The 16,427-nt window shown below is 41.0% G+C and overlaps 1 protein-coding gene across 1 annotated transcript in view; it reads right to left on the bottom strand.

Annotated features, from left to right (window-relative positions):
• Positions 1 to 582: 582 nt before the first annotated feature.
• The window catches only part of stard9 (StAR-related lipid transfer (START) domain containing 9), a 45,886-nt gene continuing 30,041 nt past the window's right edge, over positions 583 to 16,427 (bottom strand). Inside the window, exons 22-32 of the mRNA XM_023271959.3 lie at positions 9,533 to 16,390; positions 7,934 to 8,137; positions 7,551 to 7,734; positions 6,708 to 6,854; positions 6,462 to 6,561; positions 6,005 to 6,171; positions 5,717 to 5,781; positions 5,325 to 5,527; positions 4,384 to 4,463; positions 3,858 to 4,016; positions 583 to 2,451 (exon numbers count right to left, since the gene is read on the bottom strand). Coding sequence (XP_023127727.2) covers positions 2,350 to 2,451; positions 3,858 to 4,016; positions 4,384 to 4,463; positions 5,325 to 5,527; positions 5,717 to 5,781; positions 6,005 to 6,171; positions 6,462 to 6,561; positions 6,708 to 6,854; positions 7,551 to 7,734; positions 7,934 to 8,137; positions 9,533 to 16,390 — 8,269 coding nt within the window. The 3' untranslated portion in view covers positions 583 to 2,349. The remainder of the gene's footprint in view (positions 2,452 to 3,857; positions 4,017 to 4,383; positions 4,464 to 5,324; positions 5,528 to 5,716; positions 5,782 to 6,004; positions 6,172 to 6,461; positions 6,562 to 6,707; positions 6,855 to 7,550; positions 7,735 to 7,933; positions 8,138 to 9,532; positions 16,391 to 16,427) is intronic.

The raw sequence follows: 16,427 nt of genomic DNA, 5'->3' as shown, positions 1-16,427 counted from the left end.
CTTTATGTTCATTACCGCCACCTACTGGGCTGGAGTGTTCATCAGAGTTACCGGTGGTGCCAGAAATGAGGGAACTGAGGAGGGTGCAATTAATTGCGTTATTGTTTTTAACGCGTTATGCTCGCTGTAATTAATTACTCGAAATGAACGCGTTAACGTCCCAGCCCTAATTTGTAGCCCTTGAAGACTTACAGAATACTCTAGACTTGTTGCTTTGGGCACTCTTAAAAACATTTCTACACTTCTACCAAAACTCCCATATATTATTTAAAATGCCACTTTATAGACAAACATCTTAGGATTTGTCAAATAGCTTTGACCTACATTTAACAAACGAAATATTAAAATCTGTCTAAATACATGCACTTGCTTAATTAATACAGTCCAAAACTGGCAAAATGATAATAAAGATCGTTAACACTCAATTAAAAGGTGTAAAAAGAATATGACACTGATTAAGCTTTGAATGTAAACTTTCAGTACAATGGTACAATGATACTGAAATAAAATACAAATGAATAAACAAAGGAATTTAAGAAGTCAGCCATTTTGAAATCACATAAAATAGGAAAAAAAACAGAATAACATTTCACTTCAACATATTTATTGTTTTCGTTTTTTACAAAAAACGGCCAAAGATGACCAAATACCAGCTTATTAGCAACCAGTAGCATTGTATTTATAATAAACACTTGAACACATTGCCAAAACATAAATAAAGTTTTTAACACAAAGAAACAAAAACTTTAAAAAAAAAATATATATATATATAAACATAAAAAAGTCAGTACAAAAATTTGCCGCTGCGTTCCTTCACTTGTCTCTCTTTCTTTGGTTCCTTCGTTTAGTCAAATTGAGCGTCCTGAACCTTCATCTACTGTGAATAATATGGCTTCATATCTGGTTAGTGGTGACCCAGCTTTGACTGAGAGCAGTCCTGCCTTTGATCAGCCTCTGCATAGTTTCAACACTGTACAAACGAAAACAAAAATCACTTTTTATATGCAATATTAACAAACGCATAGAAAAAAGTTCTGTGCAAGTGGCTGTAAACAGCTTTGCCCATAAAAAAAAATATAAAACTCACTCAACAGCATTTCAAACAGAAGGGAAAGAGGAGTGAAATAAATACAAAACTTCAGAAACGCATGAGAATAAAAGCCCTTAAAACTCAGCTTATGCAGATTCGGGGTAACATGAAGTCTCAGCCCTGGAGCTACTTTTTATTTTCCACATTTCAAGGACACATCAGACGGCCGAATGTCTGACATGAGGGCACGAACCGCCGACTTTTGGTTCAAAGCTGATCTGGAAACTTGTCCTTTGACTTGTTACATCCAAAAAGCTGCAGATTTTCCAACTTACCACCTCTTTATTTTGCTACAAAACTTTTTTTTCAGCACAGACAGTGCTGGGTAACATTTGCAGTGCTCATACAGAAAGACAAACAACACAGTTCATGGCTAAAGAGACTAAATAATTTCCTTAGCACCATTTCTTCAGGTGGGGTTTGCATTTTAACCACATGGAGCTACAATCTAATACACAGCTTAAATGCATTTTCTTTTCCCAAGGACGTTTGATATTCATTTTCTGCTGAATTAAGGTCATTGAGCGGTGAAATGTGCAGCGCCTGGGGAAATATTCTCAGGGCACAAATGCAGCAGAAAAGGACTTAAGATCAGTTTGTGAATATTTACTCGGTTCATTTTGGGTACAGTTAAAAGTGTCCTATGTTATATTTGCATTTGAGGCACTTAAACATGGTGAATTTAAAACATTAAAAGAACCGGCTGCAACTATCCATATTAGACAGATACAGAGCGAACAATGGTTAAAACACCCTGGTGTTGTAAATATATATCAAATCAGTGCAATTTTAAATTACTGTATTTACTGAACACCTCTTGAACAACACTCTTGATAAAGTAGGAACCACGCATATTGTTTTTCACTAATAACAGAAATAATAAGCTACTTTATTAACTGAATTAAAGGATTAAGTGGAAAAACTTTGCAGTTTTGCTTCCTAAACCTTAATTCTAAATGCAAAATCTGTAATGCCAAATCCTTCACTTAAACTTCTAAATAATCTTTGGTAAAAATAGATTGTTAAAAGCATTCCTCTACATGTACAAATATAAAAATATCAATATTTTATATAAAAAAAAAATATCATCATAGAAAAAAAGCTGCTTCAACTCTGTGTCTGGATATAAACAAAACAGTGCCCTTAAAATAAAAAAAAGTCAAGTAAATAAGTTTCAGGTGCAAATTGAAAAGACAGACTAACTCCGTGTTGGAGACAGTTTAAGTGCTCACTAATGTGTTTTCATGCATCCGGTGGATTTACGAAGAGACGAAAGCGTCAAGATCAGCGATGACAGCTGCCTGTCTTCTGGCGACAGCGTTCAAGAGTCGGTGAGGAAAAGATGGAGTCCCAAGGTCCAGCTGGATAAAAACAAAACGACACGGCGATGACACACATCATTTCCATAAAGTACTGCCTGCTAAGTATAACCTAAATGGACGAATCCAGGTTAAAGGTGGAAGTCACAAACCATCATTACTGTTAGTGGTAAAAGTGTGATTTGACTTTTGACAAAAAAAAAAAAAAAAAAATCAAACAAATGTTTCATGCTGGAGATTAAAAAACAAGCTATCATTAGAAAGACATTAACTTTGGAGCAAAGGTTAGTCCAGTTTTTATTGAAGAGCACATGTCTGTGCAGGTATCAACCAGCTCCAACAATAAACTTCATAAGCCTCAGCTCCATGAAACCTATTTCTGTAACAGTGGAAGGTTTTTCAGTGGTGAACCATAAAGTCAACCTGCTGAATATCAGCCCATCTGGCGGGTAACGCTTTACTGTAATCACATTACATTTGTCTGAAACAGTAATGTAAATGCACCTCAGTTTCTAAGTTCAATAAATGTATTGCAGCTACTATATGTATTATGAGAAATAATAGTAAGTGCCATCATAATTCTCTTAGACATGTGCTTCAGTTTTTACCACAGCATTTTTCTGTAAATTTCTCTTTGGGCTGTTTTTTGCTGTATGGTAATAAAAAAAGAGCATGAACTAAGATTTGTTTGTGTTAGGACAGGTTTGAAATACTGTGCGCATATGTAAAGTTTAATGTTATACTTTTAATTGGCAATTACGTGACCATGCATCTCAAGCAAAGTTGCAAAGTAATGCAAAAGTAATGTAATGAGTAGTATAACAATCTACTTTCCTCAGAGAGTAAGTAAGCGAAGCAATGCATTACTTTTTAAAAAGTAGCAAGTAATGTGTAATACATACATTACTTTTTCAAAGAAGCAACAATACATACATTGTTTTGAGTCAGCGCATTAAAGCCAACAGTAAGCTGGGTGCTGTGAAAGTTCCCTGGCTCAAATTAACACTTTCATGAATGTAAGATGTTTGTAAAACTATGTATGTCATCTTATTACAACACAAATACTCCAAATTTGTTAAGAATCATAAAATACTAATTCATGCTATCCAGGTTTAATCCTTCCAAAGCATTTTGACATCTATGCTGCAGAGGTTGGACAGATCAACAACAGGGTTCTGAAAAATCCAAGTGAGCCATTTTGATTAGATTTTTACTGCACATGCATGGAAAATGTAATCGCACATGTACTTTGCATGGTCCTCCATGCTGCCTTGAAAGTCGTATAATAAGAACAACTGTGTCTGCAGCTGTCCACGCTTGCAGAGTATAACCAGGCCCCTTGTGTTTTGACAGTAAATAACTTATACTTCTTCAGTGCACATGTACTCCGTAAAAGGAAGCTGAGTGGATATTAGCCAGTGGATTAGTTTATAACAATCACAGCTCACCTGAAGCAGGTAGATGACTCTAGTGGTTTCCTGCCCGTTATGTCTCACCGGCTGCAGGACCCAACAACTAGGCATCATCTCCCCCCGAATGGCGTCCACGCTGGGACGAGGCAGAGACTCCTCGAACACAGACTGCATTGCCAGCACGCACAGGCCACCCTGAGGCGGAGAGAAAAACCATCAATAAAACAGGCAGCGCAGCCTTTTGATCAGCCAAGAGGCAACTGTACACTGACACTGATAACCAACAGCTGACACGGTTTACTCCACGCCCACTGCCTCTGGGTCACTCTTGTTTATGCTCACTGTTCTACAAGCATGACTAGTATCTAAATAACATGTTCTACATTTTGTGGATGAGAAACTCCGCGCCATGCTGCTAATTTGCTGTATGCATGCCACATTAATATGAGTAAATGGTATTTTCTCACTTAAACCTAAAGCATGCAAATGTGTTCTGGACCTTATACGAGGCAGACTGGCAGTAATTACTGGACCGGCTGGCTGACTCTGCAGCTGTGCTTACCTGTTTGGACTCGGTGCTGATGCAGCAGAAGTCCCGCGGCTGGCTGAGGTGACAGGTGGACGGATCTGTTAGAATGTAAACTAAACAAAGAAACGGAGATGCATCAAATTAGTCCGATACAGCAGATGAAACACTGAAAATACAACAACTGAGGCGATGTGATCTCACTGGTTAACAAGGTTGGGAAAAAAGCCACCTTCTTGCTTCCATACATATTTATGATAAGATGTGATGGTATTTTAGATAATAAACAAATAACAAAAAAAACTTTGGTGAAAGTTTCAACAGAAGAGATAAGATGAAGTAAGACGGGCTTAATGGTATATTGCAGGCATTAAATGCAAACATACTGCAGGTGTGAGAATGGAGTTGGCCATGCAATACAACAAACGTGGCAGTGATGAATGAGACTGTACCGTACTGTACTACAGATACTTAGTGGATGCAGATGCATCATTTGAAGTGAATTTGCAGGGTCTGTTAAATTCCTTGCAAAATATAAATAGTTCTGCTGATAAGACAAAACCAAAATATTTGTTTATATTTGGATTTTTAGCAAAAATACAATTATTTTTGCAAGGCAGACTTTTACATTCACCTTACATAAACATAATTTATCTGTTTTTATACACTGCTGCTCTTTTTTTTTTATGAGTGATGACCTTTTAAAATAAATCTGAAATGTCTTATAAATCATTTATTTTGCATAAAGAACTTTTATTCATGCAGCAGCAAGCAACAATATGTCATATAAATAGGTTGGAATATTTCAATTTGAACAGAAAAGAAGCACAAAGTGGCAAGAAATGGAAATGCTCATGTACATAAACCTCAAATTTCTAAAGTTCAGTTTGAGCGGAGTTTTTGATTAAATTTACAAGCATTATATTTGTACAGTAACTATATGAAGATATATAATCTGGGTTGGGATGTTTGCTCACCCAGCTGAGTACTGTCATCTAGTGGTCGTGTCCACACAGAACGGACGGAATGATTATACATGTGGCTCTTGGACAGCTGACAGATCGTATTCCACAGACTGTCCAGGGGTCTGTTCAGCTCCCCAACCCCAAGGAAACCATGGACAGACGGGCTGGAGGAGGGCTTGTAGTACGCCCGAATTCCTCGATCTTCTCCTTGGTACCTAAATAAACACAGGCCCCCATACATTAGCACATAAATTATATTTGGGAAGTGAATCTTTAAATCTGAAGCTGCTCAGGATTATCTTGACAGACAAGGAAGAAATCCCCAAAAAGCAGATAGCAGGGGGATTGTCTCAAGGGTCGGTGATTTTTGGACAAGTTCAATAATGGGATATGACTGAACTCACCTCCAGCCTGCTGCTGCTTTTCCCATCACCAGGTTGCCCAAATCCCCAGAAGAAGCTAGTCGCACCTGTTGAGAAGGAACGTCAGTCAAACTCAAACAAAAGAAAAAAATATATATATATAGATACATCTGAAAGAGTAGACTGAATGGATGTGGAAGTGTCATAATGCACAGTTTACTACTATGTAGCTCTTCTTATTGAAATATATATATAGTGAGTAACATTGCAAAATTTTCTCTTACAAAACAGTATTTCTTCAAATAGACACTAAATTCAAGCCTGTATTACCTCAGCTCGAGCTCGACCAAGAAGACTGGATGTGATGTCCTGATAGGTTGTGGAGATGGAAGAGGAGGAGCCGAAGGAGGCGGTGCGTTGACGTGCACAAGTTGGTGGTGATGGAGATGAAGTCATGAGCGGCTCAAACCCACTGACAGGCAGGTCAAGGCGGACATCTGATAAAAGACGTTGTTATTAATGTGGAATTCGAATACGGAGAATGTGAGAGAAAAAGGTAGAGACATGGGCAAAAATACTAATCTACAATATAAAATATGCTCATGTATATTAGTTTTTGAATCAAAACAATGCCAAAGAAGCGAACTATGAACAGCTGAAAGAGGCATGACTCATAGGCATTTCATTTTTGTAACACAGTTCTTACTGTACACGGACACTTGAATCTATTCTCCGAGTGTTTTGCCCAAGTCTGTTTGAGATTTGTGAATCACTGTTGTGCTGTTACCCTGGGCTGACAGCCAGGCTCTCTGTGTCTTCACACTCTGAGGACCACATATAGGAGGGCGAGTCCTGACCTTCAGCCCTTCATCTTGCAACCCTGTGATCTGAACAAAGACAATACCATCAACACAACATTAATACAACAAATCTGTTAACTTGAGCTGTTTAAAGTAAAAAAGTCATCCGAAATATTCGTGTGGGATCTTAATTATTTCAAATATCTATCGTAACGTACAATTAGTGTACCGACCTGTCCAGTAAGAACCGGTCTGTTGCCATGTTGTAGCTGGGTGGTGTTGCCGCTGTTGTACCCTGATGTTGGTCCAGAGGACAGACTCAGACTGGATCCTGTACACAAAGTGCTGTTGCTGGTCCTCGTCCGATGCCTCAGGTCATCCTGCGTTACACATGTCAGCTGGACTCAAGTTAACTGTATTTAGACGGCTACATTCACTTTAAAGAGCTTTAAAATCTGCACAGCACAGCAAACCCATTCTAATCATACATTATTCGTTTGGACAAGAAAAACAAATCACAAAGACACTAAATCTTAAAAAATTAAAAGGAAATCCTTTTTTTTTTTTTTAGAAAGCAGACATGTCGTAAACAAAACTCAAAAGCAGTTTTCAAATTAGTAAGTAAAACTAGTTTTACTCAAGTTCCTCTGTGCACATCTAAAATCTGAGAGTAAAGTTTGTACTTGCGAGCAAGATTCAGAACATCACCACTAGTTTACAAACAAATCCGTGTCATTGGCAGCTTATGCAAGTGTGATATTTAAGCTTTAAGCTTGCATTGCACATACACTGAGAACGGACATGACTGGACAGGGAATTGGACTTGTATCTAATTTAAACTTTGAAAATGAAAAATTCTTTAAAATGTCATTTTAACACCGTCTAACAAGGTAATTGGATGGTTTGACAGAAGCAAACATATCAGACACACATTATTATTCAAAGCAGCATATTTGATACATCTTTGAACATAACTGGAAGGTATCTTTAATTGCTCTCTGTCAGAGGTCTGAACCAAATCATCATATTGTGACATTTGGAAGAAATTAATTATGATTCTGCAATGACAAACTGACCTTGAATTCCTGAGACAGGGCCTGCTGCTGAAGCCGTCTCTTCTCCAGCTCTGTTCTCTCTCGCAGTCGCTCTCGGGCTTTTGCAATCTCTGTCCTGGCTTCTTCCCGGGCTCGGCTGTAGTCGCGCAACAGCTGCTCAATGTCAGACGGACATTGCCCTTCTCCCCTTGGAGGATCTGGTATTCTGTGGCACGTGGTAACTTAGTAAAAACTATGCCCTAAAAATCAATATATACCAAAACTGCTGCCATATTTTCAAAATATACTCAAACTATTTTTAATAAATGTCTTACAAACATATACCAACGCTAAAACGAACATGATTTATGCATTAAATGGAAGACTCAAGTGCTTCTTTGATGAAGTGAAACCTCATGTTTTACCTGGTGCCGTCTATCACCTCTTGGCGGAGTCTTTGAAGGTACTCTTTGCGCCGACTTGGCATTGCAGTAGGCACCTTGGAGGAGGAAACAGCCTCTTGAGGACCACTCCGAGGATGTTTGCTAGGACTCAGACTTCGAGCTCTCCGATAAGTCTGGAGGCGTTCCTCCCTCTCCTGCCTCAAGCCTTCAATGCTGCTGCGATGCCTGAGAGAAGGAGGAAAATAAAATTCGGTAACGTCAAAGAGGGGATTTTTGTCTGATTTAATGGCACCTCAAGTCCCTTTTCACTAGCTACCAGGATGTTTCAGCAGTATCAAATACGAAAATCTGTCATGTGCCAAAAGCTGGCAGGGTGCTAAAGGGAGTCTTGCTGAATTATTCCTTAATCAGGCATTGTTCTGATATAAATTATAAAAGAAATTTCCATTTATGTCAAGATAAGCAAATTTACTACAGAGTTCAGTCAAACAGCGAGACATAGTTATAGTAAACTTTTCATGTTTATGGCCATGTCTGACAGCAATTTCTTTAACAGTTCAAGACAAAGTCAATATGTCAAAATAAAGAGCATTAGAGTAAATTACACCCTTCCTACAGATGTTCAGTGTGAATAAATACCATTCATAATTCAATGGATTTAATATACATGGACCAGTTAGGCAGAAGATGAGGAACATGCAAGTTGTGTGGATTTAGATTTGCTGTAGTGCCGGGCTGTGCCACCAGGTGGAGTATCTTAGTGTTTAACGAGATGGAGTTACAGGTGTATTTGCTGACCGCCTTAAAGGGCACATAAAACAAGTCCACCTTCCTTTTGTCCAGCTGTACAAATGATGTCTGACTGCTGTCTGGTTAAGCTAGATACCTGAGGTTCATGCTATCGCTAAGCTAGAATTTTCAAATGCGAACACAGGATGGGAACCGAGTGTCTGGCAGCATAGAGCAGTTGTAGCTGCTAACCTTGCTAACATTCAGGAGCAGCACAACTCTGAATACATGCTTCCAAAAACATTCAAACTAAAGTGATGAAAGGTATCAGTGACGATCTCCTCTGAGAATAAACACATTTTTGAGGCTGCAGCAAAGAGTCACAGATTTCCTGGAATGATAAACTTGCTGTGATGGCATTAGTGGACTTTTGTTACAGTTGACAACTGTTTCCAGCAGCTGGACTAACGTTAACTACAGTGAACATTTCACTCCACCATGTAAATCAATAATAAGTTATTTTGATATCAAACCTCTGAGAAGAGAGTAATACAATGTTGCCTGATATGTGGAAGACTGCAGCTTGTTGCTGTGTTTAATACTTTGAATTTTGTCAGGCCAGTCCCTGAAAAGCAATGTTACATGAAGTCATTGTCTTTTGCCATTTATAATTCAAGCAACCTGGTGTTTGCTTTCTGCTCATCAAATTCCTGATGTAACCAAGCTGATTTTGTGGCGAACATTAAGCGGCAGTGGTTATAGTGTTTTATCAGCAAATGGATAAACATTAATTGTATTTCATTAACTAAAATGCTTTATTGATTTTGTATTGTTAATGTGGTTGGTAATTGGTTTAGGAAACTGTTTAAATATTGCATCCCTAACCCTTACCGATCATACAGGTGCTGTTTTGTTGGAGCAGAGGTCGGTGGTTCCAGCCCTTCTTTGGAACTCGGGGACAGCACCTTTAACAGCGCATCCGTCTCTCCCAGACCATAATGTAGTTTGGCCTCCGTCAGCTCCACAGTCAAAGGTGTTGGGTTCATGTTGAGGTTGACTGTCGCCATCACCTGCTCTCTCTCCTGTCGCAGCTTCACTATCTCTCTTGCCCTTCTGTCACTCGGCACCACAGACTCCACATTAGAACCGAAACTCTCCATCTCACCCCATTCTGCACAGTTTCTGCTTCTCATGTGGTCGTTGGTGCGAAGTGTGGTCATTTTGTTTGAGCATTTTGATTGTTGACGATTGACGCCAGACCAGTTAGTGAACTTGTTGTGCATGGGCAGGTCCTCTGGGACTCTCTGAGGGTCTTCACGAGGAAACACACTGGTGACTGGTTCAATGTTCACAAGGACATCTGTGTTGCACTCACTGGGCGCCAGCGAAACCATGTCATCCTCTTGAAGCTGATCGGTTTTGTCGTCGAGCAGGGATGCATTGTAGGAATCGATGCAAAAATCACCAGAACTGAGTGCAGGCGTCGGGAAGTTTGATGCTTGCAGTCTTGTGATGGGAGACGAGTGGTTCTGCAAAATGAAACCATTTGTCAAAGCAGAAGTCCTCCATGGTGGGGAGGTGGTCTGCCATTTGGAACTGGGTTGGTCGTCTTTATAGTTTACATTTCTCCTGTCAGTGCCTGTATATCTATCCAGTGATGAAGTAAGGCTTGAAGGGCCCTGATCCGATCCTTTGGGGCCTGAGCAACTCATTTCGCTCACGTTCTCAAGCGACACAGACTCTGATTTACTGGAGGAAACATCATGATTCTGTGTCGTCAGTTGATTGTCACCTGAAACAGAAGGAATGGTCAGGCTGTCTTCCTCAGAAGGATTGTTTGTTTTTCGATCCCTATATTTTGGAGGACATAGAGGTGCTGATTGTTTTCCTTTATGCCTCATACGCAGCCTTGTTCCGACAGTAAGAATAGGAGATGACGCACGGTCTGTGTATGTAGCATGTTTCTTTATAAAAGCAGATGTATGGTTTGTTTTAGAAGGACTGTGATTTTCTTGGTAATAGTTTTTCGATGACCTGCAGGTTATTTCAGGTATACTCCTGTGGCCCAGTTCCTCAGATGTGCTTTGCTTTGAGACTCGAGAAGAAGCAGACCTTACACGTCCTTGACAGTCAGCTGCAGTCTTCAGATGAGGTGTTTTGAGAGGGTCATTCTCTGACTGTGAGGCAGCAGCAGTGTTAACCCTCAGGTCAGGTGTGCTTTTCATCTTTTCATCAGTGTTTGCTTTAGTTTTCACCACACAGTGCATATTCTTGTCTTGAGAGACACTGACAACCTCAGAACCAATCACTTTCACTATCACATTGACTTCATGAGATTTTGAAGTTTCTCTGGGTGTTTGAAGAACAGCAACTTCCTTCTCTGTCAAAAGCTTTTCAGTCTGGATTGCAACATCTGCGGCTGTTTGAGTTGAACAGTCTCTCTTGACACAGTCTTTAGACACATTGTAAGAGAAGCTAACACCTGACAAGTTCTTCCTTGAACTGGGCCTGCGAGCTTCACCTGTCCTCATTCCCTGAACATCCCCCAGAAGATCTGAAGTGCTATCGATCAGCTTGGAGAGCTGAGCTGACATGCTTTCCATACTGGCCCATGTTGGAGATTCTTTAATATCCACTTTGGCTTTCTGTGATGCAGGTACATCTGTGTAGCTCCTTTTGTGACGGTCTTTTCTCTTCAGAGAGCCACTGCTGTTTGCATTATTGACTGTCTGGAGCTCAGTCTGAGTACTGTGCTCACATGTTTTCCTCCTTTGTGTCTGTGTATTGCTCGCCTGTGACTCTTGCTCTGAAGAGTAAACAAACATGATTTCATCCACCTGACTGGAGTTGTTACCAAAACCACCAGGCACACTGTTGCTTGAAGAACTGCTGCTGAATGTCAGATTGGCAAGATGACTGCGAATATCCACAGACGCTGGGTGACTAAGCTCAGACGTTCTGGTCGCACGTTCTTTATAATCTTCGATACTGCTAAGTGTACTAGAGAGCCCCTTGTTGGTGGCGTATGTGCTGAGATGGGAATTGAAAGGGGAGTTCTGCCCATTCAAACCATTATCAACACTGCTGCACCTTGTTATGCGTTTTTCAGAGCTGTTCAAAAGCGGAGATTTACAGGAGAGGTCTGCGGCGCTTCCGAATGCAGGGTTCTTATAGCAGTGTTGGTTTGAGTCGTCGTCTTGCCACTGGTGAAAAAAAGGGTTTATGTCACTGGATGCAAAATGAATAGAGGAGTCCTGAGACTTTTGTGTATGTTGTGGTTCATTTCTCTTTGCATATGGGCTGACTCTCTCTGAATCCGTTTTTTGTGACATTGCTTGAGGAGGTAAAGAGCGCCGTTTTTGGGTGTAATCTTCACTACATTTAACCTCACTTTTAACAGAATTCACATTACAAGAAGTCTTCAATTTAGATTTGCTTACTGAGACTAAAGTGGAATTATCAGCATCACTACTTCTTGCATGTCTGACTTCTTGTTTAACATTGTTCTGGGTGCCCAGCTTAACCCATTTAGATGTCAGCCGGTTGTGATGCATTTTAACAGCTCTGTTATCCCCCTCACCCTCATCTGATGACTTGAGAGAGGAGTCAGAGGAAGAAGTGGGATAAGTCTTCATGTTAGATTTTCTGAGTCTCTTAGTCTTGGCTTTATTAGACATAACGGCAGAATTACCTAGCGTCCCAGCAACTGTGTTTAACCTGGCCTCTTTGGACAGCACAGATCCAGTGCTGCTTGGATTTCTGATGCCATTTTCCTTTGGCATTTTGTGTTCCTGAGCAGAAGACAAGATATTTTTAGACGTTGACTGTGTTGACAATGCTTGGTGCCGCTGCATGATCTGACGTGTCCAAGCCTGTTTGTCACTTTTCATTACTCTATCTCCTTTGCAGTCCACTTGAGTATCTTTATCAAATTTGCACTGTGAATTTGATAAACTTTGGTATTTGTTATTGTAATTCAAGTTGACCACACAAGTCTGAGCCAAGTTATCTAAATGAGTTTGTCGACAGCTGAACTGATCTTGGGCTGTGCTAGAAGCATTGCCTCCTGTTGTCGTGTCTGTTTCCACATTTTCATTGTGACAAGAAGGAACAATGTTCTTGTTGCTGTGGCGTTTGTCTGGTTTGAATTGATGTAATCTTCCATTAGCTAATAACTTAATGGCTCCGGCTGTTTCTGGACTGTTCTGGAAATGTTCAATCAACTTTGGTGAGCTCTGTTTGGATGAATAATGGTCTTTATTTTCAACACTGGAAGCAGCTTCCATACTGACATCCTCTACAGTACAGTCACATTTTAATTTTGTGTGACCAGTGGTGGGAACTGTTTCATGGGGTATTTGGTGAAGTTGTGGTTTTGGGTGCTCAGCTATGCAGTCAAAAATGAGGTCAGTGTTCAAAACGACGTCTGAACAGGTCTGGCTGTCCACTTTTTTGGAGCAAATATCATCGATTGCCAGATTGAGATGAGATGCTACTCTGTGTTTACCTTCATCAGTCATTTCTTGAGCGAAAGCATTCGTCTCCTCAGTGATTCCTTGATAATCAATATATTTTCCTGCTGAAGAGGCATCACTCACCATGGACAAATTAATTGTAGGGCTTTCAGATTGCTCACACCCTCCTTGGCTGTTCAGGCTCAGAATGGATTGGATGTTTGCTTTTTCAGCAGAGGAGTTTTGCAAAACACAAGGACTGAATACTGGCCTGTTTGAGATTTCATCAGAAAAGTTTTGAGCATCAACAATCTTTTGTGTTACTTCAGAATATTTAAGCGTGACATTTTTGTTGCTAGTCTTTAAGTCAGCTGCCATATTTGAAGCCAGGTGCTCACTCTCATCCACTGTATTTTTACATATCACCCTTTCCACTGAGAGGTTTGTTCCCTCTTTCGCTTGATTACCACTTTCATCTCTCAGGCATTTTTCCATCCATCTATGCTCATCATCGTTACAGCTGAGATAACATGCAGATGATGACAAGGCCTTCAGACTTTGACTCTTGTTCTTTCTGGCATTATCACTGCCAATCAGTGACAGTTTCACATGCTCTTTCACCACTTCTGAGATTCTCAGATCAATAGCGCTACAAATAGCACCAGACTTGGATATATGCTTCCTGCTTTCTTGATGCGTTTTGTGTTTAGCAATCTGGTATTCTCCCCCTATAGTTTCTGCAGATACAGCCTTTATTGTTACATTTCCATTTTCAACTACCGGATAACGTCCTACAGACGTACCACTCCTTGAATTCCTGTCACCACGCTTAAGGCCAGACTCAGAGAACTCAAAGATTTGACGACTAGGCTCAAGTTTTGTGCTTGTGAGGTCAGATACAAATAAAGTCACTGTATCTTCTCTTATGCTGCCACCAAAACAGCCACAATCAAATTGAGTGCTGTCAGTTTCTATGGTAGATTGTTCCCCTTTGGAGTCATTGGTGTTATTATTGTCATCAGGCCCAATATCTTCCTGGCTGTCCTCTGTCACACAGCAGGAAGTTACCAACTCCCCACTGTTGCTCCTTTTTGGAATTTTCAGGCTGCCCATAAAAGCATCCTGTTGGTCTTTGTTCCTCTTCCTGGAATTTTTACAAGTCGATTTAACAACTTCCCGCTGTAGTGCAATGGACTGGTCAGCGCCTTTGGTTTCATCCCCTGTAAATGACGCATCTTTGGTATTCCTAAATTGATACTGCTGTACGCCTCTCAGTGTTGCCGCTGCATCATCTACATTGCATAGTACTTCTGTTTCAGTGGACGATTTGAAAGTCTTTGCAGCACCAGGCATCGCTTCCACTACTTGCCCCTGGTTTGTAGGATTTGTAGAGAAATGCAATATTGTCTGATGAGCTGAGGTGCACAATTCAGTGTCAGAGGACATTGTAATGTTAGCAGCCACCTTGTCAGGTGTATCTGTAAACACCTGAAGCAAATTTGAAGTTGCTTGTATGGTTTGGGGGGTTTCAGTTGGCTCACAAGCATTGGGATCTGAGGTGGACAAGGAAGCTGGATGCTCATTATAGCTGAAGTCTGGAGTATCTGTAACAGCTTTTTTCACTTCATTGGACTGTCTTAATTGCTCTACACAATATCCCACATCTTTCTGAATACTTGACATCAGGGTATCTTCTGGTGTAGCTAGACAGTCCTTTGAACCCTCCAGTCTGTGTTCCAGCACTGTTACATTTACACCCCCAGTGTTAGTAGATGTAGAACTGTAGCTTCTAGATCCACCCTGCGAGTCTGAGAGATTCATACTTGTCGGACTGGGACTGCTGCTGCTACTGCTGCTCTCTGCGTGTCTGAACATTATTGTTCTTTGGAAAGGTAGAGAATCCCTGTGAATCCTGGGACTATCTGCTGCATCGGTGGAGGACCAAGCATCAGTGAGAACCAGCAGGTTCTCTGACTCCATAACACTGCAGCTGCTCAGAGAGCGTGGGCTGCTGGTCGAAGTGGTCTGCATGTTCTCAAACTCCTCAGTCAATTTATGAACAGTGTCTCTGCCTCTGGATTTGGCAATTAATGAGCTCTGAGGAGGAGGATTCCTGGCTGTATCGATTTCTCTTGTCTTTGGGGAAACTTGCTGGCTCCAATATGCCTCTGTTGGGATTACCAAAGGTTTCTGGCAGCAGTCCCAGTCTGAACTGGTCTCTGTTGTCCTATTGTGCTGCATGACTGAATGGGGAGAATCTTTCACCAATGAGTAAGATGGTGTTTGTTTCAGTCTCTTCACTGTTGAGAATTTGCAACTGCTTTCCATAGTCAATGAATCTTTAGACATTTGACTGTCTTCACTTTCTGCTTCACTCTGACCTGTATCCTCATGTCTCAGCTGTTCAGCTAGAGCTGCCGCATAAGCAGACGATAGAGAATCAAGAGAGAAAATGCTCTCGCAGTCTGATGCTCCTTCATCTCTGTCTTCTTGCTCTTCCGCCCATCCAGCCAACTCCTGCTGCCTGTCTATCCATTGGCTGGTCTGGTTCATCAGAGCCTCAGTGCTATGCCACCTCCTCTGTCTGATGTTCTCAGACGGAGTCCTTTGGTCAAGCTCCTCACATGATACAGCAGTTTTAATGGCATATTTGCTTTGACTCATTTTGGCATCTTTAAGGCTCTTGTCTCTTCTTTGTCTCCAGTAAAATTTACTTGCTATCCTGCATAGTGGTTTTGGGACTCGTCCCCCATTTACACCTGTAGGTGGTTTTCTGAACACTTTGGACAGAGCGGTTTTTATCCTGGGTCCCACAGAACGAGATAAAGATTTACTGAAATTTTCTAGTTTGCTTTTGTCTGCACGGTAAGAGGTTTTCCCATTGGTAAAAGGGGCACTCTCACAACTTGGTTTGTCAGCTGTGGCTCCTTGTATATTTTCTTTGCTGACTGGCAGTAAAGCAGTTCCAAGTGGTGACTTCAGTGTAACCGTTGAGTTCTGGTCCAGTCTGTTCTTAAAGGACAGGTCTCGGTTTGGCAGCAGAGGTTTTCTTTCTGGTCGTTCTCGACAAGGCTGAGCTTGTGGTTCCTCTTTGGCGATTTGCCTGATGTTTTCAGAGGAGACTACTCTCTTCTGACAGGACTGGCTTCGTCCTGATGAGATGGAGCCAGAGCAACTTTGGGTCCTTTCCCGAGGAAGACACTCATCCGAAACCCACTTCCTGCTGCCAATGGAATCAGACGGGGCTGATGAACTTGATGTCAGTTCGGTGGATCTGTTTCTCTTAAGGAAGTGTCTGACAGGAGAAAAAGAAACACTGTAAGATTCAAGAC

This window comes from Amphiprion ocellaris, chromosome 20 (assembly GCF_022539595.1).
Source record: "Amphiprion ocellaris isolate individual 3 ecotype Okinawa chromosome 20, ASM2253959v1, whole genome shotgun sequence".
Lineage (NCBI taxonomy): Eukaryota > Metazoa > Chordata > Actinopteri > Pomacentridae > Amphiprion > Amphiprion ocellaris.
The sequence above is the reverse complement of the archived record's forward strand: the minus strand, read 5'-3'. Positions and strand labels throughout refer to the sequence as shown.